At 35.6% G+C, this 25,649-nt stretch overlaps 1 protein-coding gene across 2 annotated transcripts in view; it reads right to left on the bottom strand.

Annotated features, from left to right (window-relative positions):
* UGGT2 (UDP-glucose glycoprotein glucosyltransferase 2) overlaps positions 1 to 25,649 on the bottom strand; it is a 164,129-nt gene that overhangs the window by 19,152 nt on the left and 119,328 nt on the right. For both annotated transcript variants that reach the window (XM_027115971.1, XM_027115972.1), the window contains exons 28-34: positions 22,638 to 22,796; positions 22,203 to 22,288; positions 13,813 to 13,897; positions 8,607 to 8,689; positions 6,084 to 6,182; positions 4,886 to 4,970; positions 1,476 to 1,658 (exon numbers count right to left, since the gene is read on the bottom strand). In XM_027115971.1, coding sequence (XP_026971772.1) covers positions 1,476 to 1,658; positions 4,886 to 4,970; positions 6,084 to 6,182; positions 8,607 to 8,689; positions 13,813 to 13,897; positions 22,203 to 22,288; positions 22,638 to 22,796 — 780 coding nt within the window. The remainder of the gene's footprint in view (positions 1 to 1,475; positions 1,659 to 4,885; positions 4,971 to 6,083; positions 6,183 to 8,606; positions 8,690 to 13,812; positions 13,898 to 22,202; positions 22,289 to 22,637; positions 22,797 to 25,649) is intronic.

The raw sequence follows: 25,649 nt of genomic DNA, 5'->3' as shown, positions 1-25,649 counted from the left end.
TAATGCTGCTATGAACACTGGGGTGCGTGTATGTTTTTGAATCAGTGTTTTTGTTTCTTTCAGATATACACCCAGGACTGGAATTGCTGGGTCATGTGCTAGTTCTATTTTTAGTTTTTTGAGGAGCCCCCCTACTGTTCACCACAGCAGTTGCACCAGTTTACACTCCCACCAACAGTGCTGGAGGGCTCCGTTTCCTCCACATCCCTGGCAACGTTTGTTATTTGTGTTCTTTTTGATGATGGCCATTCTGACAGGTATGAGGTGATATCTCACTGTGGTTTTGATTTGTAATCAAGGTATTTTGAACAAAATATATTTTGGTAAGGAATTAAATATACAAGTACATAGCTCTTAATTTCTCAAGGTATAGATTAATACTTCAAAATGATTTCTATGATATATCTCCCTTATTATATATTGGCAAATATTAGTTTGAATCATAAAGAAAAATCTCTTAATTATTCTCAGTGGCTTCAATGACATAATGTTAGTATGCTTCATTTTTTAATAGACTCTAGCCTGCTGGAAAAATATTATTGTATATATTGGGGGAAAATAGGAAAAATAAATTTTATGTCAGACAGTATGCTTGGAAATGCTTACTTCATTACACTTTTGCCTATTAGTTTTTAATTATAATGATTCATATCTATCAATTTGAAAAATAATATAAAAGTAATAGAATTTAGAATACAAGTAAATTATAAAGTAGGATTTGAAAATATACTTTTGGTCCTAAATAAAAATACTAACTTGTGCATTTGATTTATGTAATATTTATATTTACATATTATTGTTCTTAGAAATTCTGTGTATTTTTTTAAATTTTTAAGAGAAATCCTGTGTATTTTAAAAATATTTTTTACCATTAGTGATTAAAAAGGCATGCAAGGAGAAAAGGGGAAAAGTCATAAAACCTTCTGGATATATAAATTTTGAAAGCTGAGGACCATAATTTTTTCTGGCCAAATTTAGGACTCTTTAAGTGGCAGAATGATGGGATTTGGTTATTGGCTAATTGCCAAAGAATGTGGCCGAAGGTGGAAAAATGAGAGGAGTGTGTGTGTAATTGCTAACTTTTCCAGCAAGAAGAAATAGTTCACTTTAAACAAATTTCAGCTCATATCCATAGGAACTCACATAGCTACTTTTATTATGACTAATATAAGTATTTCTTTTATTTTTAATTACCAGACCCCCACCCCCAAAACAAAAAACTACTACTTCAGAGGAAAAAACTGCCTCGTCCTAAGGAATAAATGGTACTTCTAGCAACACCTTTGATTTTCCCCTGGAATACTGACTTTTTTTTTAAAAAAAGATACTTTGCTTATATGTCAAAAATATGTCTTATGTTTACATAGCGTGGCAACAAAGACAGTAATAAGAAGCGGCAACATAAATTGCATCCCTATACTCAGAAGTGTAAAAAAGTCTTAAGTACTCTTAAAAACAATAGTTAATCTTATTACCTGGTCAGCATCAACAAAAATGATTTTGTCCACCGCAAGAGGAAAAAGGACATCAAGGAAAAGAATCTTATAACCCCAAATAATCCTTTGTTTTTCCGTCTGTTGATGAAGCCACTGGGGCCACCTGTACTGGACTAGTTCATATTGGAATCCATACTCCTCAGCCATGTGAGGGATCACCTCCTAAAACACACACACAAATCAAAGACTATGTTCAAGGAACAGAAAGCAGTTTTTGTTTTGGAGAAAAAATTAACATTTTAAAGGTTAGAGTTTACAAGTTGTTACAAATGAATCGGTAAAACGTCTGAACAGTACTTCTACAACTTACACCTATTAATCAGAAATAAGACAATGCTGACAAACATAAAGATGTAAGTATACATAAAACTTTGTAGTTTAAAGGCATTAAAAATAGGTACACTAGCAGGCTTATTAAATAAGATAATTGTTCCTCTACTTTTACTACTAATGTTTGACCTGAGAAAACCTGATGATAGAAAGGAAAGCCTCTGGACCGTGGAACACCTGTGCATCAAACACTTTATGCACATGTCAACATGCTGGTTGGTCAGAGAGATAGGAAGATGAAAAGGGTGTACAAAACCCACAAAATTAGTAGTAAACTGATAAATTATATTCTCCATATGAGTTTCATGTTTGAGATTTATGACTATTTAATTGAAGGATTAAAAATACAAGGTAGTTATTGTGGCATGAATATTTGATATTTGATTCAGTGTCTTATAGGCTTAGAGTATCTTATTCTGTTTAAAACAGGGCAGTTAATTAAATATGTACACTGTTAGCTAAGCTTGGCTCAAGAGTCCAAATATTGAGAGGGATGACGGTAAAGGAGTGGGTAAAGACGGGTCAGCAAATGTAGAATTTGCATTCATCTCCTCAATTCTCACTTGTAGCTAGTTGCTCGTTATATGCTTAGTTTAATATTCTCCCCGCTCTTGTAAGAACGATGTAGATTTAAAGTATGTTCCTTACTGTAAGCATTGGTTTTATCTGTGAGTTGCAAAATGTTGAAATTATGGCTAGAACAGTTACCGGGAGTCACTGCTTTCATTTCAAACTTAAAAAAAAAACCTAGGATAAATTAGAAAAACTTTTTTTTTAATTCAACGAATATGTATTAAAATATGTTCACTGAGAATGCACTATGTGCCAGGCACTATGCTAGGCCCTAGGGATCCAGTAATGAAACAAAACAGACACAAATCATGGCTCTCGTGAGGCTTACATTTTAGATAAAATAAGTGAAATTAGTAAGGTATCTATAGAAGATAGTGCTATGGAGAAAAATAAAAGGGGAAGGGAAATACAATGAAAGATCAGAAGGGACTGTCATTTTACATAGTGTAGTCTGGAAAGGGTTATTCCCAAAGTAGGTATAATTCAGCGAAGATCTGAAGGAAGAAAGGAAGTATGCTTTTAAAATTGAAGGGAAAAGATCTAGGGTACTAGCAATTTCTGTTTCCATATCTGGCTGCTGGTTACACAGGTGTTTTAAATTTGTAAAAATTCATCAAAGTTGCACATTTACCATTTGTACACGTTATATTTCCCTGAAAAAAATATAAAAGGTAAAAATTTCGAGCAAAAAGAACAAATTACAAAAAGAAGGAAAATGTTATTTCAGATATGGTATCACCTTTGGCCATGCAGCAGAACAAGGCTTTTTTCCACACACAGCACTGCGTTTCTAGTGAATGATATAATTTCCTGTTAAGAGAATCTTCTCATTGTATCATCTCAGTATATGCAGAGTTAAATCCCCCGATGCAGTGTTGCATCACGTGTTAGAAGTTTAGTAACAAACTAGTAAGACTTCTTGTCTATATTTATGGGTTCTTTTTCAGTTTACAAGTAAGTACAGGAGGCGGCACTCTTGGTGGTGGTGGGGAGGGTAGAGGAGCTGTTTCATAAGTGTTAAGCACCTGGGCTTTGAGGTCGGAACACTTGGGCTCAAATCTCAGCTACTAATTAGCTATTTGATCTAAGGCCTGTGCCATAAAGGACAAATCCTGCTCAAAGAATAGTTGGGACCTTTGCCCTTCGCTCCTGGGAAGTAAATGCTAACCTTGGAATATCCTGCCTGATGAGAACGTCTGTATTTACCTGGGGACCTAGGGCCACACCAGATAGTCTGTGCCAACAATGTGATTTATGATGGAGACCTTGGGCCACAAGATATCAGCTCAAGCTCTGGAGGGGCTAGATGCTAAGGTCAGTCATGGTGGCCGTCAGGTGGGTCTATGTACCCAACTCCCAATAAAAACTCTGGACAGCAGGTCTGAGTGGGCTTCCCTAATTGGCAACACTCCATGTGTACCGTCACCGTTTTGCTGGGAGGTATAAGCTCTGTCCACATGACTCCACTGCGAAAGGACAACTGGAAGCTCGGTCTGGTGTCCCCTGGATTCCGCCTTATGCATCTCTTTGCTTTGCTGATTTTAATCTGTATCCTTTTGCTGTAATCAACTGTAATTGTGAGTATAATTGCTTTTCTGAGTTCTGTGTGTCCTTCTAGTGGGTTTCTAAACTTAAGAGTGGTCCTGGATACCTCCCAACTGTGCGGGCCAGTTATGTAACTTCTGAGTCGTGGTTTTCTGGGAATAGGACTTTATGAAGAGCAACTGAATAAGGCAGGTAAAGTACTTAGCAATGTGCCTGGCAACGCCAAGGAATAAAAGCATGGTTGCCTGTTTTTATTTCTGCTTTCACAGCTGGTTTTGGTCTAGAAAGAAAATTTCTCTGAACTGCTGTTGAATGAGACCCTAACTTGCCTGGAATCTGATTAATAGGAAGAAACGGGGTACACTCTGTGGCAAGAGTGTAGGGCTGAGTAAAGGGTAACAGATGTTGGCCGTCGAAAAACTTCTAAATACAAATTGCTGGAGACACTACCTATAGTGCCCACATTACCACACCAACCGATGCACCGCATGTGATACCAGAGCCCCACTCTTCTTGGTCCTATCAAACTATTCTCTGTGGTGCAGTTTTCATATTTTCTACTGTTCCTGCCTTTCTTTGTCAAAATATGACAGAATCTAATTCGTTTAATTAACAAGCTGTACATATTTTTCATTGCCAACTTTTATTTACTTATTGTTATGAAAACCCACTAATCCTGATTTTGAGTTTACTTAAACATAAACCATCTCCTGCTGTGTTTTTAATCACTTCTTTAAATAAAAGCTGCATAGAATTTTTCTTAAACTAGATTAAAAAATACTGATTATCGAGGTTTTAAATTGATTACATATAGTAATTTGAGTAAATATACATTTCAAAAGACTCATTCTGAAAAGAGAAATGTTATGTGAACTTACAATGATATAAAGAATTTACTTCTGAAATATTAACTACTCTATTAAAAAAATTAATGTACTTACTTTAAATGTTGGTGAGAGATAATTTTTAAGAAACCAGAACTTCACTGGTGTTTTGGTGTTCCGTAAAACAGAAAGCATCATAATTCTGCATAAAACAACAATAAACTCAATAAATTAACATTAATAGGGGTTCATCCTACTTCTCTTAAGGCTTTTAAATATTTAAAGATATTAGTTGGTAGTTTTCACTATGAATTATGGAGAAATAGTGACGTATCTTCAAATATTATGGCTGCTCAGCAAGTATGTAACGTATAAGAATATATGTACATATACACATATATTGTATATACGTAAGTATGTGTGTGTGTGTGTGTATATATATATATATATATATATATATACCTGGTATAGACTAAATTGATTGCTTTTTGTTTGGTCCAGCTGACAAGAGAAAGAAGCTAGTCTGAAACAGTCTTGTTTAGTTAAACTAGCGTCTAATCTTGGCTCTGTTACTGTGTCACTAATAGCAGGTGTGTAAACCTTGAAGGGCTGAACAACATGTCGTATTTTGATAAAGTCACTGGACAGGCCACTTGTTTTGCTATCCTAGACCTCTGATTGGAGAAGACACAGATGTATCTAAAGTACATCTTAAAATATCAACACATATTCAAACATTTTTGAGGCGTTCTCTGTGATCCTTCTATAGAAGCAGTTAAGAAATAGCCCTTGGTAGTTTATAAATATTGCTTTCCTTCTCTCAGACTCCTCCCCCTTTTTATAAAACATGGTATTTCTTCACCAGGAAAGGAAAATTTACTATATATTCTTTTTTTCTCTCACACATCTTACTACAAAATATGTCCATTTTCTAACCTTAAAGAATAACAATATTTCAAATCAAACACATGGAATTTCACTGTATTTAGAAAATATACTTCCTTCATAATTTTAGGTAAAAAAAAAATAAAAAAGGCAAGGTGCAAAAGCACTATGTACTTTGTTACTATTTGGGAAAAGGGAGTTAAAAAAAGCAAAAATACATATTTGGGCTTGTCTATACATATATTTGGCAGGCTATGAAAATAATAACACTGGTTTCCTGTGGGAAAGGGAACTGGGTATCAAGGAAACAGAGGTGGGAGATTTTTCTTTTTCCACTGTAATTTCTTTTATTTTTTTAAACTTTAAAAATTCTTTTTGGACCATGTAAATGTATTACTTTTCAAAACATTAAATAAAAAAATATACCTACCTTAAAAAGCGTTCATATAAATGGCCAGAAGCAACTGAAAAAATGTTTAGAACGTCTGTTTCCTTATTGTCTTCTTTTTTATGCAGGCTCCTTGTGAAACTTTGAGTGAAAAAGAAGTGACTGTCATTTTCTTAATACACAACTGCAAACTTTACATACCTAAATATTAAATTTGATAAGAAATAAAAATAGGAAGGCTTTTCAAACTGAATGGTTATTACACTGTAAACAAGTACTTATCCTAAAAATTATGAATTATTTAAACATGTGACAATGTAACTTGAAGTTTTATGATTTTTTAAAATTGGACAACATAGAATACAATTCTATTTTCTCTAGGTTAATGGGATAATACCTTTGAATCTTTGTGAGTTACAAAAGTTGTTTTAAGAGCAGAGGATGAACTGTGGCATTCTATGGCTATATGCAACATACTGAGGCTTTAGGAAGGCCAATCGTGAGCGAAGAAACAGAATGTGCAAGTGTTAACAGTGGCACACCAGAGCTTCCGTCTGTGCTAACAGGGGAGGCCCCTGAGTGCTGTGAATGTGCCTTCCCAGGACAAGATGCTATAAGAGGCACCCACAGCTTAGAGCTCCTCCGGCCAGGGACAGCCTCCCCACAGGCTGCGGGGACCTCTGTGCCTTGGGCGTGTCTCCAGGAGGGATAAGACAGCACTGGGGAACCACGTCCATTCACGATGTGGTTTACATCGCCACAGCCTCATCTGGGCCCAGCTGTCAATGTCACCCCTTTCTGGACCCAGACCAGCCTTTGATATGCCCCACCTCATATATAAAAGTGACTGAATCTTATTTGGGGTATTCATAGTGTATCGTTTCTTCTTTTTCCTATTGAAAATGTTTATTTAATTAGAAACCTCATTTTTATATGCACAGATATTTAAAATGACTGATTTTAGAAAACTAAACAATTCACAATTGACATGGAATATATTTTGCCAAATAAGAATTGTTATGGCAGATGTATTCTTGCAATGTTTTTTCATTGTAATCCCCCAAATAAGAAAAATACACAGTTGATTCAGGGAGGAAAAAAAAAAAAATCACTTGAAGTTAGGATTAAAACTAAGATAAAGAAGTGAAAACACTGTAACATACTTATGCATCTGGAGGAGTTTCCATCCCCCAAACTTACCCTCTCTCTTTCTAACAAAGCAGCATTTGTTTTGGTATCCTCGCTGTGTAGTAAGTGGCTAAGCCATAGGCTAACAGTTATCTTTACTCTTTCTTGTCTCTACCTTTGGTTTTCATGGAAACTCATGAACAGATACTCTTTAAAATGCCCAGATCCTGTTACATTATCCCCTGTCAAACGAACCTGCTCTGAAGTCCTCTCAAAGTAGTGAGTTCGAGCCTTTCTTGGTCAGTAACCAGTTCAATGCACATACTGGGACAGTAACACGATTCTTCCTGTCAAACAAGGAGTCAACTATAGAAAAAGAGGCCTGAACTGGGCAACATCCAAAATGACGAGAGTGCTTCTGCTTAGGTTGCTGAAGCTATTTGGCCTGAAGTTTCTATTTCTTATCTTTGATAAAAATGATCAATAGTTCTCTATCATAATTCAAATTTCAAATCTCTAAAATGGACTTTCCGAGTTGTCTACAATGTGGATCACAGCAGCCCACTTCTGTGCTGCCCACCTAACGCCCTTTACACTTCTAGTCACAGTAACTTGGTATTGTGGGCAGGTGGGTGGGTGAGTAGCGATTCCTCCTCTAATTTCATTCTACGAGGTTTAGGCAGGATGGGCCTTCTTGCTGGCTCTAGAGGTAGCCACACGACCCAAGATTAGTCAGTAAGTCACAGGGATCAGTTCAGTCTGGTATACAAGGCAACAGCTGGGCCAATGAGTCAGACTTGGAACATGTGCTGGTAACTATCAGGAAAGAGGCAATTTCTTCCCATGGGAGATAGATGGCAAGCTCTTTCTTGTAAAAGTTTGTCTGAAAATGAAGGAAGCACAGATAATAGAACTAGGCGTTGGAGAAAGAGTTTCTGGACTACATCACCTGAATGCCCAAAGTCAGTTCTACTCCTGGACTCTTTAGATATGTGAGCCAAAATATTCCTTTTTTGATTAACTAATATAGGTCCCAACCTAACTGAAAGATTCCCCCTTATATTCAACATCCCAGCTAACCTGGGCTACTTCCTGTTCCTTGAGAAACACACCTAATCTTTTTGACTTCACGTAACCAGGTACCTTCACTCTGTCTCCTGTCCATCCTTTAGAACGTATCTTAGCCACACACTCCTCCAGAGTCTTTTCTGAGGTTCCTCCTAACTGGATATAGACTTTCCCTTCCCTGGTTTGAACAGCCCTTTATGTTCAGTTGTCTTATAGCTCCAGTTTCCTGTCTTACATCAGTAACATTTATGTATTTGTCTTATCCTTTCTAGAGAAGATCTGTACTTGAATTAAATATTTCCCATCTGCAGGGCTTCCACAAACTAGGCTCCCGATGGGTCTATAGTTAAAATATTAATTAGTAATCACCTTTTAATGGAATCCCACACTCCTTTTTTTTCATCTTTATCAGAAAGGATATCTTCCTGAATTCTGTCTGGCTTTTTTTGTACCTAGATAGCATGGTAAAGAAAAACTTTAGAATTTTGTAGATTTAAATATTATGCTGCATGGTTAGAAATATATAGACAAGATGACCCTTGTAAATCTAAGATAGTTGTAGTAAATGAAGCCAAGAAAGATCTTAGTATATTATAGACACAATCTGATTTCAACTCTCAGTTCAGCCTCTTGTTTTCGGTGGCTACCTCCACATACTGCTAAATAATGTGCTTATACTTGTATTTACTGAATTGTCAACCGTGGATGTTATCTACTGTATATCTGATTCATAGAGTTTAGGCATTATTCATTCTTTGTAACAAAAGATGAACAGCTTACTTATATCACCCTTCCCTTCCCCTCTGTCCGGAGGTTTTGATAATACTATGTCATTAGTTCTTCTACTGAGTATTTTTGTAACTTTAAATAATGCTTAAATCTGTATTTTTCATTCCAACAAATTCAAGTTTCTCTTGCATGGCCTGTTATAAGGACACTAATATCTCTACCTTTTCCCTCTGCCTCCCAACTTATATTAGCTAAAACTTTACTTTAGCATTGTAAGTATGGATAATATTTACATTTAGCTTGGTAAACATAACTGTATCTTTTGCACTATGCCATGTTTATTCTACAACTTGAAAATCAGTAAAAAGTGCTTATTGTGACCCTGTAAATACAACGCACTGAAGAGCTGAAAGGCTACTACAGTTACGTTTCCTCCACATAGTTACGATGATGTGACCACCACGCCCTCCTAGGACACTCCTCCTGCTTCCCATGGATTCTGTTTTCTCACATTTCACCAATACAGAAGTGTATTTTTCTTGGAATTTTACTGTATTTATTTTTTCTTGTGGTGAGATATACTTCTTCTTTACCATGTACCTAATATTTTCCAGTTTATTATTCTTGTTACTTAACTGTCTGGAATTCCTGTCTTCTTGAAGACATTTTTCTTGGGGCTTAACAATTAACTGCCTCTTTCGAGCTTTCTTTGCATTGGTTTTCACACTGATTTCACCATTTCTTACAATACCTATTTTCCTCTTTCTTCTGCTTCATCTTCATCGTGCTGGCAAACACCTTCACGAAGGGGTGTGAAAGATAATTTTTCTAAATCTTCACCCTTCAGAGAATATTTGCCTGAAGAATCCTAGATTCAAAGTAATTTTCCTCAAAACACTGAATCTCTGTTTTGTTGTCTTGAAAATGAAACATCTGATGCTAGTGTGTCGTTCTATTGCAGTGACCCGCCTCTTCTCCTTGGTAGTTTTTAGGATCTCGTGTGGGCCATTTTTCACTCATTTGTGGACCCCTTCACATGGATGTGTTTATATTCCTCTATCTGTGGGATACTTTCCTTCCTCCATTTTCTGTTCTTCCTTCCTGGAATTCCTATTAGTGGCTACTGGAGTTCATGGGCTGAACCTTTATCTTGCTTATCTTTTCTCCTCCCTTTTTCCTGTCCTTTTGTATAATTTTGAGAGATGGAAGGTGAGCAGATAAAACTGTTACTAAGAAACAACCGAAGCACCTAGGTAAGGTTAGGCTGTAGAACGTTTGCTTCAGGTAAGGCATGATTATCACCCTCAAAGATTTGGTGGCTTTGGTGAAAGTGTCAGACCTCCTCTATACCAGGGACCAACAGGTAAAATTAGAGCCAATACAGACAGTGAAAAAAAACCAGCTCAAGAAAAAGAAAATAATTTTTCAATGATCAAAATTCCTCAAAGATAAGACATCCCCAGTCTCCCAGCAGAAATAATATTTTTCTCTCCTGTTTGTAGGGCTAGGATAAAACTAGCTGGAATGCTGGTCCTAAAAGGCTTGGGATGAGTTAGTAACTTAAGCAGCTGGTCTGAGTTTGTGGTGTTTTTCATCTGGAAGGACACAGTATAAGTTTCTCTTCCTGAGAAAGGAAGCCAAAGCCAGTAGAGGAAAAACAGTATCGAAGATGAGTATAAACATGTAAAACTGATCACAGGAAAAAGAGCAGAGGTGATAAGAAACAGGTTATGATGTGGGATGCAAGGTCAATTTTGATGATTTGGTGGTTTAGAATCCCTGCAGTATGTCAGGCTTGAGTTCTGGTAGCCTACCATTACTAGATCACAGAGGTTCTGGCAAAATGGGTGTTTTCTAGTTATCTTTGCATATTAATTTCTACTGCACTGTAGATGGAGAACATACTCTGTTTGAGTTCATTCTTCTGAAATCTGTTGAAACTTGCTTTTCAACTAAACGTAAAGCTAATTTTTATTAATGTCTGTGTCTGAAAGATTGTTCATTTGGTGTTATTGGCTATTGTGTTCTGTATACATCTATTAGGTCAAGATTTACAATCACACTGCTCAAATCTCCATCTCTAATGAGTTTTTGGTCTGCCTGTTATATCAAGTACTGAGAGACGTATGTTAAAAATATCCCAGTATTATAGAGAATTGCCAGTTTCTCTTGGTAATTCTATTTCTGCCTTATATACACATATAAAGTAACCTTCTTTACCTTTAATAATGTTGTTTTAATACCTCTGATATTAGTATAGCCATACAAGCTTTGTTTAGGTTAGTATTGGCCTAGTATACTTTTCCCACACTTTTAATCTTTACCCTGAAACTGTATTGTTATATATTAGGTGTTCCTTCTTGCAAACATAGAGTGGGATTTAAAAAAAAATCCTGTCTGACAATCTTAGTCTTTGGACTGGAACATGTAGTCCATTTACATTTAATGTAATTGGGTTAAATTCTAACTTACTATTTTGTGCTTCTTCAATGGCGCATGTATTCTGCTTTATTTCTTGTTTCTTAGTCCATTTATATTAATTTGCTTCATTCCATTTTCCTCTTCACTATGACATTATGCCTTGTTTCTATTCTTTTAATGGTTATCTTAGAAATGTAAAGCATTCAGATTTGCCCTTAAGTCTAAAAGTAATCATAATCCTTGTCCTGGTCAATATAAGAACCTTATATGTTATTATACACACCCTTATTTATATAATGCCTTAAATGCTATTGTTATTTTTTAATTGATTTTTAAGATCCTAAGACATAACTGTTGTTTTATATATTCACTGTTCACAGATTCATCTGCAGAGTTGCCATTTTCTTTTCTCTTCATTCTTTTTTCAAATTCAGATCTTCCATCTGAGATAATTCTTTTTCTGCCTGAAGTATACCATTTAGAATTTCCTTTAGTGTGAGCATGCTGGTGGCAAATCCAGTTTTTTATTTGTCTGAAAATACCTTATGTTTTTTCTTGAAAAATACTTTTCAGGGTGAATTATACGAGGTTGACATTCCTTTTTTCTGTCAGTGCTTTTAGATGTCATTCATTATCTTCTGGCTTCCATTATTACTGCTGAGAAACCAACTGTCAGGCTAACTATAGTTCTTTGAAGGTAATTTTTCTTTTTTCTTCTGGTTACTCTCAAGATTTCTCTTTGTCTTTTGTTTTCTGCAGTTTTATTAACAAGAGTCTAGGTGTAGATTTCCTTTTCATTATCTTGCTTGGGAATCACTCGACTTCCTGAATATGCAAATTAGTACCTTTCATCACTCATGAAAATTCTCAGCTATTATTGCTTCAAATAATACCTGTACCTCATTCTGTCTTTCGTCACCTTCTGGAACTCCATTTAAATGGATTTTATTTTTAAACACTCATAAAGTACTTCATAAAGCTAAATTATCTTATCCTTATAGTAGACCTATAAGGAGGGTTTCATCATTAACTCCTATTATGGATAAGGAAAATGAGATAGAAAGAGGTTAAGTAATCTGTCCAAGGTCACACAGCTAATGAGTGGCAGAGCCATGTTTAAATGCAATCCTGGTATCTTAGATTTCTCACTCTATTCTCTATGCCTTTTATATACTCTCTGCTGTAGTTTCCTCTTTTATAAGGTCAGTTGCATTTGGGATACGTCTTTTGGTCTATCTTCCAACTCACTAGTTCTCTCCTGAGGCCTTGTTAAAGCCACCCACTGAATTCTTTGGTCATTGTATTGTTCAGTTTTAGAAGTTTTACTTTAAAAAAAAATCAGATATGCACTTTTTATAGTTTTTTATTCCCTGCAATTGTTTTCAAGCCTGTCTTTTATTTCTTTAAACACTTTAGGCATAGTTGTTTCAGTGTCTGTGTCAATAATTCTAACATATGGAGTGTTTGTGCATCTGCTCTGTTATTTGCCATTTCTGTTGGTTTTCCTTGTTTATTTGGATAAAGTAGTCTTATTCCAGAGATATCTGGATGTTTCTGTCAGATGCCTGTAAAACCTTATTAATCTGGAGCCATTTTAGTGCAAATTCAAGGCTCAGGGTTCCTTTGATTTCTTAGGTGATACCCATTTGAGCTAAAAGACTGTGTGGTATACTTTACTATGGTTCATCCTTACCCTGAAGCTATAGCCAGCTTATTGCAGAGAGGGTCTTCTAATAGATTACCCACTTTATGTGGGTCTAGGGTTTTAAGTTCTGTCCCCATCACCTTGCAAATTAAATCAAAACGATAGTTCAGGTGCACCAGGACGAACAAATGTCTCAGGGCAACAACAGCTTTCCTGGGATAAGAGAAGCTTCGGTGCCTGCTTACTTCGCTAGGCTCTCATTTTCCATTTAATTTTGGTTTTGTATTTCCTTACTATCATTCTTGTCAGCTCCTCAGTGCTTTTAAAATTTTAAAAAAAAATTTCGCCCAGCATTTTTACTGATTTTAAGTAGGTGAGTTTGTCCAAAAGAACTAAACCTGCCATCATTAAAAACTTTTCTGGTTTTTGAAACATCACTTTTTTTTTTTTTTTCCTGTTGAAAGGGGCAACTTTTCAACCTGAATTCCTGATCTCATCTCTGAAGCCTAATTTATAACATAATTTGGTTACAAATATAGTAGATACAGTAGACACATCATAACTTAAAAAAAAAATCGTTTCTTCTCTTCTATCTTCAAGCTCTCTGCTTTCCCTTCATGATTTAATCCTCTTCTTCCTTTCACTGCCAGAGTTCCAATATGAGATTTTAGGTACTAAAACTGTGAAATCAGTAGTAAAATAAAAAGTAATTAATTAAGGACAAAAAAAGAATTCTTAATACTAAGAACAAAGCCTGTAAAGAGCTTTGGCCTCACACACTTGTACTTCCAGTATTTTGCTTTTGAAGCTGTTTAGCACAACAATGACATCTCCTAGGTCTGGTTGAGAGTCAGTTTCTTCATGCCTAGAAGCAGAAAAAACATGTAAATATCTATAATCAATTTAAGAAAAGACATACAATTATGATGGTACAAATAACAAAATAAATTCATTTTGCAATAGACATAAGTATAATATCATTTGTGTATATGTCATATCTGCTGTTTCTATAGTCAATTAAAATATGCTGCAGGGCTTCCCTGGTGGCGCAGTGGTTGAGAGTCCGTCTGCCGATGCAGGGGACACGGGTTCGTGCCCCTGTCCGGGAGGATCCCACATGCCGCGGAGCGGCTAGGCCCGTGAGCCATGGCCGCTCAGCCTGTGTGTCCGGAGCCTGTGCTCCGCAATGGGAGAGGCCACAACAGTGAGAGGCCCGCGTACCGCAAAAAAAAAAAGATATGCTGCAATACACTACAATTTTCAAAATTATCCAATTTTAACTTAATTAATACTTAATTAATAAGTATTAATATTAATACTTAATACAAATTAAGATCGTACAAAAATAACTCACTAAATTTGATATCACCTAGTCACTCAGAAAGCGCAGATTATAGCTTATCTTTATTACTGTACACTAAAATTATCACAAAAGTCAGATCTTTCATATATTGTAATGATAATTAAAATATGAAACATTTTCTAGACTTTAAAATAAGTTGTTTATACAGCATAATCAAAGGAAATCTACACCATACAACTACTTTTCATTATTTACTAGCCATTTTCAAATGCCAAAATTTGAAGTATATCATTAAACTTAAAAGACTGCAAATGTGTCTGTCATGTCCATCTGCATCACTTGGATCTATTTTATATGACACATTATGTAGTTCATAGTCTAATTTTCAACACTGCATAAATAAATCAAACATGACAGCTTTGCTCAAACATTTTTTGATACTATTTTCACTATGAACTGAAAAATGCTACTGTAAAAAGCATTTACCATAAAACTGAATTTTTTCAAAGAGGGAAAGCAATCAGATGTCAAATTAGTAGATACTTTGCATTCAGTCAGACATAACATACGCTTGAAAATTTTTCTAAAATAAAAACCTGGGCATTCTAGGGCTATGCCGACTAACACGTCTCTGACTCTCACTCGCAGTTCCTCAGATGAGGTGCCTGATCCGCAGCACGAGGCACAGCCCCTGCCAACATTTACCACTGGGAAAAAGAAAGTATTCCAACTTATGTAGTAGAAGCGTCAAATCTCTTAAAAACGTGCAAGAGCTTCCAGTCCCAAATGTTGCTCAAGGACATCAGCAACTTCAGCCGTCGGATCCACCATCCACTGAGACCAGAACAGAGGCAGCACAACACTGCAGTTAGGCCCGTACAAGATCTAAAGCAACTTCCTCCATCCCACATGGTAGAGGGGATAGTGATGACGATTCTTGTTCTACTTCGGGCACTATTTTAAGCACTTTATAGATATTAACTCATGCAATCCACACACCCATCCTCTGAGGAAGGTACAATAATTATCCTAGATCCAGACTAAGCCCTAGTAGTCTGGCTCTTCACGACTGCACTGTTACACCTGTGTAAGTAACACTAAGCAGCTAAAACCACTGGATACATGAAGACAGTCAGCAACTGAAATGAAGGGAACAAGCCAAGAAGTCAGAGGACACGGGCTTCATTGATAAGGAGTTAATACAGGGAAAAAAAGGAGCACTCAAATCATTTATATCGTCAATAAGAGACGTGAGAGAGCATTTCTCAGTAAAAGCCATTTACTTCAAAATGAAAGGATTCATTACACATCAGGAAGTATTACTTTACAAAAAAGGACGCATACATATTTGCCCTGGAACTCTAACTCTAAATATCATTTAATTTTTTGTAAAGGAAAAGTTAATCATGCCTCTCATTTCGAATCCAAAACACTGGATGGCAGAATATGATGACGAAGTCTTGTTTCAAGCATTCTGAGGAGAATTATAATCAGTACTATTATCAGGACTTAGAAAATAAGCCAAAGAAAGGCAAAAACATTTTCAGGCCTTTAAAATCAAGAGTATACCCCTAAAGTTTCTATAGAAAATATTTGTAGAAACCTGGTGCATATCGTGATATGGCAGGCAATATCCATTCCACCTTTTAGCATATACTGCAGAGGTTAGAAAGCTAAAAACTCTTTTTTGTTTGTAGATTCTTTTACAGCTATGGTTCTGGTTAATAATTAGATTCTACTAAACAGATACATGTGCATGTGATTTGGAATTTACAAGTAAGAGAGGGTCAATGCAGTGATGCCTGTTTTCTTTGGGCAAGCGACGTCATGGAGACCTAGAGGTTGTCTATGCCAGGGTTCCAGTGTGCAAACTCAGCTTTCTGGGGACTGACAGGGAGTTGACGTGTTGGTGGGGCAGCTTCATGCTTTCTCACTCTTCTGATCATGGGAGAGGTAGCAGTTCTTTCTGGCTGGTGAGTTCCTGGGCTGGTCCTGGGAGCCAGCTCTCCTGGAGAGCTAGCTCTTCCAATCCTTCCTGGTCCAATCAAGAATCCATTTCCCTGTGTTAACTCCGTCTCTGATATGGAAAGTCAGCCACCCAAACCAAAAATGAATGTGAAAGATGAAAGAAACATATAAAACCTATGATCAATAGTGAATTTGGTCAAGCTTATATTTAACTAATGGCAATGTAATGGTAAAGAACTAAAAGTTTGGGGGGTGGGGTACTAAAAAGATACTAAAATGCTTCAACTGAGGCACTTGAAAGGAGGAAAGGAGTGAGATGAAGGCTGAAGAGCGTCTCTGGAGAAAGCTGTTGCCAGGCTGTGAGTGTGCACCTCTACACGCCCCCTGGGGAAGTGTGGGGAGCATTACCTTCTAATCCTAAACTCAGTAAGGCAGATGCTTTAAGGGGAAAGCACTTTGCAATGTACTTTCCTGAAGTTGTGAGACACAGAGGACTGCATTTGGCTCTTGTCTGGGAAAGTTAAAATGGACCATGGACTGATATTTGAGGACTGACCTATTACCACTCTTACTGCCTTTGAGACCAGCCTGCACTCCTAGAGTTTGCTAGGCAAGTGATGTATAAGTACTTCTCATGGATCAGAAGTAGCCAAGTAGGAGAGGTTTGGTTTTGTTATCATGGGGTAGTCATGCGTCCTGCCAAAACAGCAACCTGGAGATATGAGGAGACCTCGGCAGAAATACGCTGTGGGTATAGCCCAGGATGCCCAGAGACCGAGGAAGATGCTAGAGAAGCCACCTGGAATAGAGATGCACCAACTGGGACCAGGGAATCAAACGAGAGTGAGGTGCAGCAATTAGAGACCTTCTAAGAGCTCACAGAAGGGCTTCACAAAGAGTGAGCTATAACCACCGCCAGGGCCAGTGGGCAGAGCTCTGAAACCTCTCTTGCCTTCTATATAAAGCACAGGAGAAGCAGATCAGTTTCAAAGGTGTAAAATAACTACGAATTAGGTAATCTGTTTTCCTGAAGATTTCAAGTGAAAAAGACTAGCAAAATAATTTAGCATGTTGAAGGCATATATAAAAATATATATGTATATGTAAAGCATCTGCTATTCTCTGTAATTAGGAAAATCTGAGAAGCATTTGTCTGATTTTAGTAGAGCTACAAAAATTTTCTAGGAGAGAATAATTTTATTGAGTATTTTTGAATTCAAGGTAAATAATAGTCAACACAGAGTATGGGTAGATGATTTGCAGTTAAAGATTACAAAAACATGGATAGACATAAAAAGTACATATGTGAGGATTATGCCTAATAAACAAAAAGGCAAATTTAAAAACATCAAACTATATAGTCATGGTTTTAAAATCTGAACTTAGAAACTCATGTCAATATTACTTCAGCTTAGCTTTTCAGCATATTTCAAGAATACTTTGCTTAAATATAAATGTAATATCAATTAGAACTAAATCATAAATTGGGATAAATAGAATTTCCATTTTTGTCATATTTCATATTGACCTGTTTTTCATTACTGAAACTTTAATTTCAAAAAAATCAAAGAGTAGCATCATTTATGTTTTTTCCACTCTGGCTATCTAGTGACATATTAATCGTATTTGGAGTTAAGTAAATTATGACTGAGAGAAATTTATGATATTATCATTTATAAGGAACATAAACAAATTTGAAATTCCTTCCATCACCAAGAGTTGGGTAACTGTGAATGAGAAAAATCAGTTTTGCACTAATTTGTTAGTGGTACTTAAACACAAAATCAGGGGCTATTTTCTCCCTAAACCATCCATTTATAGGCTGTGTATAATAACAAATAATGGTAAAGAAGATAAAATAGAACCTAATATAGTAACTGTTTTACATAATATATACTATGCATATTATATATAATACATATCGCATATGTATTATACAATATACATATACAATAATATATGTAACTGTAAAGAAGAAAGAAAGAGTAAGTGAGGAGGAAATGGACATTAACTCAGGACATGAGACACTAATCTCATGTAGTCCTTACCAAGACCCCGCAAGATAGGTAGGATTATCCCCTCTTGTTATGAGGAAATAAAGACTTCAGAAACTTTTGCAAACTCATACAGAGAGTTGGTGGCAGAGAAGGAATTTGAATCACAGCTTACCTAATTGTTTGCAAAAAACAACAGTGAAACAATAGTGGCAGATTTAGAAACACAGAGTTCTTGGCAGTACAGTTTGCAAAGACCAAAGAAGACGAAGCAAATTTATCCTTTGAAACCATGATTTTTATAAGAAGAGTCAATATGAAAGTCAACAGTGTATTTTGCTTATTTTCTGTACCACCACAGCACTCTCTTGTAGCACTTAAAACGTTTTACCGTCATTCATTTCCTTAACTGTCTTTCCTACTGGGATGAATTGTGGAAGGGTAGGAACTGTGTTTTATTCACCTGTTTATCTCCAACACTTTGCCTGCTTACCTGCCCCTTCCCCACCCCAGCTACCCTCCATCTCCAAACAACAAGTGATCTGACTTCTGTCACCATAGTTTGTCTTAATTACCTACCGTTTTACAACTTATAAAAGGAATCATACAGTATAGACTCTCTTTTTTTCTTTTGCCTCACTTCTTTTACTCAGCATTAATTATTTTGAGATTCATCTATGTCACTGCATGTATCAATAGTTGATTCCTCTATATTGCTGGGTAGTATTCCATTGGATGGATATACCACATTTTGATAATTCCTTCACTTGTTAGCATTTGGGTTCTTTCCAGTGTCTCGCAATTACAAATAAAGCTGCTATAAACATTAATGTACAAGTCTTTGTATGAACATATATGTCCTTTTATGTTGGGTAAATACCTATGAGTGAAATGCCTGGATCATATGGTAAGTGTGTATTTAAATTTTTATGGACCTGCTAAACTGTACCAAAGTGGCTGTACTATTCTACATTCCTAATGATAGTGTATGATAATTCCTGTTGCTCCATATTTTCATCAGCACTTGTTAGTGTCAGTCTTTTTAATGTTACACATTCTAATAGATGTGTGGCAGTATCTCACTTTGGTTTTAATGTGCATTTTCCTTATAACTAACAATGTTGAACATCTTTTTTATGTGCTCATTTGACATCCATGTCTCTTCTTTGGTGAAGAGTCTGCTCAAGTTTTTTGCACATTTTTTATCAAGTTTTCTTATTGTTGAATTTTGATAGTTCTTTATATAATTCTTTGTTGAATAATGCTTTGCAAATATTTTCTCCACCTGTGTCTTATCTTTTTGTTTTCTTTCACAGTCATTATATATTCCTTTAGTGTGAATTTCACACGTTTGTGACAGAAATGATATTTAATGAAGTGCTTTCTTAGATCCTGCTCAATACATCATAACATATGATATGTGTACTATACTAACTTTCTAAAATTTGGAAAATGCTATATTCTAAAACACATATGGCCCTAAGACTTTTAGATGAGAGATCTGTACCTCCACCCTCTTCCTGGAATGTTCTGGCTGTCGTATGACTAGCAGTAAGTTCCTATAATTCTTCAAAACTCTCTTGAGGTATTATCTCATTTCTAATGTCAATACTGACTTCCCCCTACCCTTCACCCTATCACAGAATTAAGCATTCCCCATGCTCCCTGACTTCAGACTATACTACAAAGTTACAGTAATCAAAACAGTACGGTACTAGCACAAAAACAGACACACAGATCAACGGAACAGAACAGAGACTCCAGAAATAAACCCACACACTTATGGTCACTTAATCTATAACAAGGGTGGCAAAAGTATACAATGAAGAAAAGACAGTCTCTTCAATAAGTGGTGCTGGGAAAACTGCACAGCTACTTGTAAAGGAATGAAGTTAGAACATTCTCTAATACCATATATAAAAATAACCTCAAAATGGATTAAAGACCTAAATGTAAGGCCAGATGTTATAAAACTCCTAGAAGAAAACAGGCAGAACACTCTTTGACATAAATTGCAGCAGTAATTTTTGGATCTGTCTGCTAAAGCAAAGGAAACAAATGCAAAAATAAACAAATGGGACCTAATTATACTTAAAAGCTTTTGAACAGCAAAGGAAACCATCAACAAAACCAAGACAACCTACTGAATGGGAGAAAACACTTGCAAATGATAGGACCAATAAGGGGTTAATAATCTACATATATAAACAGCTCATACAACTCAGCATCAAATAAACAAACAACCCGATTAAAAAATGGGCAGAGGAACTAAATAGACATTTCCTAAAGAGGAAATGCAGATGGCCAACAGGCACATGAAAAGATGCTCAACATCGCTTGTCACCAGGGAAATGCAAATCAAAACCACAACAAGATATCACCTCACACCTGTCAGAATGGCCATCATCAAAAAGAACACAAATAACAAATGTTGGCAAGGATGTGGAGAAAAAGGAACCCTCCTACACTGTTGGGGGGAAAGTAAATTGGTACAGCCAACTGTGGAAACCAGTATGGAGGTTTCTCAGAAAACTAAAAATAGAATTACCATATGATCCAGCAATTCCAGTCCTGGCACCCCAGTGTTCACAGCAGCATTGTTTATAATTGCCAAGACATGGAAGCAACCTGAGTGTCCATCAACAGATGAATGGATAAAGAAGCTGTGTTGTGTGTGTGTGTGTGTGTGTGTGTGTGTGTGTGTATACACACACACACATATACTATTCAGCCTTTAAAAACAAATAAAATTTTGCCATTTGCAGGCACATGGACAGACTTGGAGAGCATTATGCTAAGTGAAGTAGTCAGAGAAAGACAAATATTGTATGATATCACTTATATGTGGCATCTAAAAAATACAATAAACTAGTGAATAATATTTTAAAAAAGCAGACTGACAAATATAGAGAGAGAACAAACTAGTGGTTACCAGTGGGGAGAGGGAAAGGGGGGCACTATAGGGATGGGGAAGAAAAGGGTTATTATGGGATTACATGAAATAGTGTGTGTGAAACTTTTGAAAATTGTAAAGCACTATAGAATTTAAAGAATTTTTCATTCAATAAAAAAAAAGATTTAAAAAGAAGAATTCAGCATTCCCAGCTTTGTATGCTTAAATTATTAAGCATGTTTGTTGAATGACACTATGTTCTAGGCACTATAAGGAAAAGGGGAAAAAAGCATTGAATAACCCCTGCCCATATATTACCTTTGTTAAGCACACTGCTTGTTATAATCATAGGTGCCCAATAAATACTTATTGAAATAAATGAACACTACAGATATTAAGGGGTACAAAAAAGAGTTTACCAGGTGCTGGCAAACGATGGCTGGTGAGCAATAACAAGTTGGTGGCTTATTTTTGTATGGCCCCTGTGCTAAAAATGATTTTTACATTCGAACATGGTTGTTGAAAAAGAAAATATTGACAAAAATCATGTGTGCCCTCAAACATTAAATATTTACTATTGGCTCCTAATAGAAAAAGTTTGATGATCCCTGCTGTATACTAGACTCATTAATGAGTAGGAAATTTACTATGAAAGAAACCATTCTTATTTATAAAAATGAAAAACTGAACATAACTCACAGATAATGGCTTTGCTATATAAGATGCTATACATACTATATAGTCATTAAATGATAAATATGTTCATTATGTTAACACATGGAAAAGTCTATAGAAAATTAGGAGATGGAGTAAAGAACAAGATGTATACTTCAGTCATACCTTTATATTTTGAAATAAAACAATGATAGGAACAAATGTCACAGTTTTATAAGAAGTTTTTGTTTTATACTAATGGTATTTGTGAGTATTTTAGTTGTTTTGATGATCTTGGTCATATCACACTAAAAACTTATTTATATATAAAAATTTGCAAGTGGTTTATATAACTCACCCAACTATTTGATAGACGTCTTCAGATTTTCCTTGGCGTAATTTCAGTATCCAAGCACCTGGGTTTGCTTTTAATTGAAAATATCCCTTTTAAGATGAGAAAAACATGATCATAGTTATATGAATGAAAATGAGGTCCAATTGTTTAAGAAAGATTATTCATGAATACTCCAAGATAAGTGTTTACTAACTGTGGAACGAATGATTTCTATAAATGAATTCCAAGGAAGAAGACTCTGCAATAACCTTAAAAGCACATTCTGAAAGTATGACTCTCTTCATGTTCGCTTTATTTAATTACCTTATTCAAGGATTTTTTTCTGGGAGCTGTTCAGTAACAGTAGGATACAAATTATTTCATATTATTAGGAAAACTTGGAGGATTTCACCAAAACATCTAATTAAGTATCATCCATTGAGTATGTATAATACTTACAAGATTGGCCATCACTATTGTATCAACGACAACAGGTTTATTTCTTGTGCCCAGTGTAAACTGCAGACCCCAAGGAGGTTCTTCTGTGATTATGTCAAAGCAATGTCCTTCGAGCAGTAGATATTCTAGTTCATATTCTGCTGTGACAGTTTTCTCAATCTACGGAGGAAATATGTCATTGTTTTTGGTGTTAGTAATTCTCATAATGTAAATTTTGTAATAAGTATATGTGATTATTTTAATATTAGCCAATATATTTTTGGGGGCAACCTCAAGTCTTTCTTTTAGACAAGTGAACCTAATAGCTGAATCAACTTCTTGAACACTAAAGCTCATGATGAATTTTCTTCCTTTCCCATGACATCAGCTCTACTCCAACATCACGATACATGCACCAAAATCGCAAGCAGGAGAGATGTGAGAATGGATGGGCGGCTCGGTAAGTTGGAGCACTCAAAGAATCTGCTTCGTTGGCTGTGCCCTAGATCTCCTGCTTCAGACCTGGCAAGAAGGCCAACTTGTCATCATTATCACCTTTCTTGCAATTAAAAACAATTAACGGTGAATTGTTTTGCATTCAAAAAAACATATACTCATTAAAGAAAATTTAGCAAATATAAGAAAGTGTAAAAGGGAAAAAATAGAAACTACCTACAGACTAAACATTCATATACACGTCAATGCACTGATTTCTACTTTTGCTCCATAATTTTTTTCTAAGAAAGTATAACCTTTTTCATTAAATATAGTTTTCTAAGAACAAGTCCTTTATTTATTTATTTTTTGATTTTTTTTTATTTTTGCGGTACACGGGCCTCTCACTGCTGTTGCCTCTCCCGTTGCGGAGCACAGGCTCCGGACGCGCAGGCTCAGCGGCCATGGCTCACGGGCCTAGCCGCTCCGCGGCATGTGGGATCTTCCCGGACCGGGGCACGAACCCGCGTCCCCTGCATCGGCAGGCAGACTCTCAACCACTGTGCCAACAGGGAAGCCCCATGTCCTCTTTTTAAAACATCCTTTTAAATGGCTGGACATTCCAAATGTTTCCAGATTTTACTCTATTGCAAATGTTATAATAAATATTTTAGGGAGAAAGTTTTTTCTCTACATCACATGAAAAACATAACCAAACATAAAAATAAATCAAATGGTAAGTGATTTTTATATAGTCTGGCAAATTCTGTTGAGCAGATAAGACAATGATGCTATCTATCTCTAATTTTATTTCACACTACGAGGTTTTTGATACTACTCTTAATGATGTTTAGCATACAGAGTATTTGAAAATATTCTGTACTGTATAGTTGTTTTTCTTTGACTATAATTACTACAGAAATAATTATAGCACTTGTGTACAGTATTTCTTTCTTGAGCCCTGTTCTTATAATTTTACTGTTTTTAAGAACATGAAATAAGTAACTTGTTTGAAAATAGCATTTGTTTCAATGACTTTAGTTGAGCTCTGAATTAGTTGTTGAGTTATTACTACTCTAATGATGAACTTCATATACTTCATTAACCTGTATCCACAATCCTTACAGCATTTTGGATAGAAAGATTTCTATGGGATAGTCTCAGAATATGAGAAATCCTAGAGATCATCCAGCTTAGCTCCTTCACTTTACAGACAAGGAAACTACCCCAGAGGGATTATGAAGTAAAGCTTAACTATTTTAAATTATGAATTAGATATCAGGGCAGAGTTCAAATACATTCAATCAGTTTGTGACTAAATAATATCTTCATTTATAATACATTAATGTGAAAATTTCTCTTCCTTATATATTTGTATAACAGACATCAATTGTGTTGACTTATTCAAACCACAACACTAAAAATAGCAAATTCATTTTTCAAAGAGTACTTTCTGGTGAGTATTTAGAATTTTGTGAATATTTAAAGTTTTATAATAATTTCATAAAGGTGATTTGAGTTAAATTAGTTCCTATTATCAAGGTTTATTTTTAGCAAGAATAGGAAAGCTAGTGATCTTTTTTGATGTTTACATCTCCTTTATATTTTTATTTATCTGTTCTAAATATTAACTATTGACATGAGACATGAATTTAATACCTTTCCAATATAACTTTGGTGCACATTAGTATTTCTAAATAGAAGTGTTTATTGTATTGTTCTGTGACTGAATAGTTAAGAATTTAGCTTCCTCCTTTAATAAAAGTATAAGTTTGATTATAAAGATTAACATTTGGGTTTATTAATATTATCTATGGCATTCAAATAGGAATTCTTTGACATTTACATTGGTAATGAATGCCTTGTCAATAAAGGCATATAATTTATTTATATTTCAAAAGGGGCTAATGCATTTTTCTGTGAATTCCTTTTAACATAGCCACATACCATTTTCCTTCAGCAATCTTTTATTTACTCACTTCCTCTTTACTGGGTAAACAATCACTATTGTTTCAGGTATTTTGACATCTGTCAGGTAAAGGCTATGATGAAATATAACCAGAGAGTCTTTGGACGCAGTTCTAGTTACAAGCTCTGAGAACCACCTCTGAACTCCAGGCAAAAGTAACTGTCACACTTTAAGCTTTCCTAGAACCACTTTTGTCACCTTTAATAATGGCATTAATGCCGGCTGTGCAATAAACCATGTGAACAAAGACCTGGGAAGGAAGAATCTTTCTAGATCAAGCTTTTTTCAGGTGGTTATATAATGTTCGGGAATTAGAAGTAGCAAGGAGTACTGACTATACAAGCTAGTGTGTAGTGACACATCTCTCATTATTAGTCTCACTTTTTTCCTTTACCTACAACTCCTTCTTTCTACTTGAGCACATGTCTTTGTTATTTCATATATTTCTAGGATAGTTGCAGGTAATACTGTAAGTATGTACAGCACAGAGTGGAAGAGAAGAGCCTTAGAGGTAGTTAACTTTTACAGCTGCTAGAATTTGTAATTTCCTTTTGTTTACTCATATAATCTACGACAATAGGGGAAATTATTTGTTTATTTTCGTCTTCTAAAATACTGTTCATTCAAAT

This window comes from Aethalodelphis obliquidens, unplaced genomic scaffold, assembly GCF_003676395.1.
Source record: "Aethalodelphis obliquidens isolate GAN/ISIS:26980383/991018 unplaced genomic scaffold, ASM367639v1 scaffold15, whole genome shotgun sequence".
Taxonomy (NCBI): Eukaryota; Metazoa; Chordata; class Mammalia; order Artiodactyla; family Delphinidae; genus Aethalodelphis; species Aethalodelphis obliquidens.
This window is presented reverse-complemented; position numbering and strand designations above follow the sequence as displayed.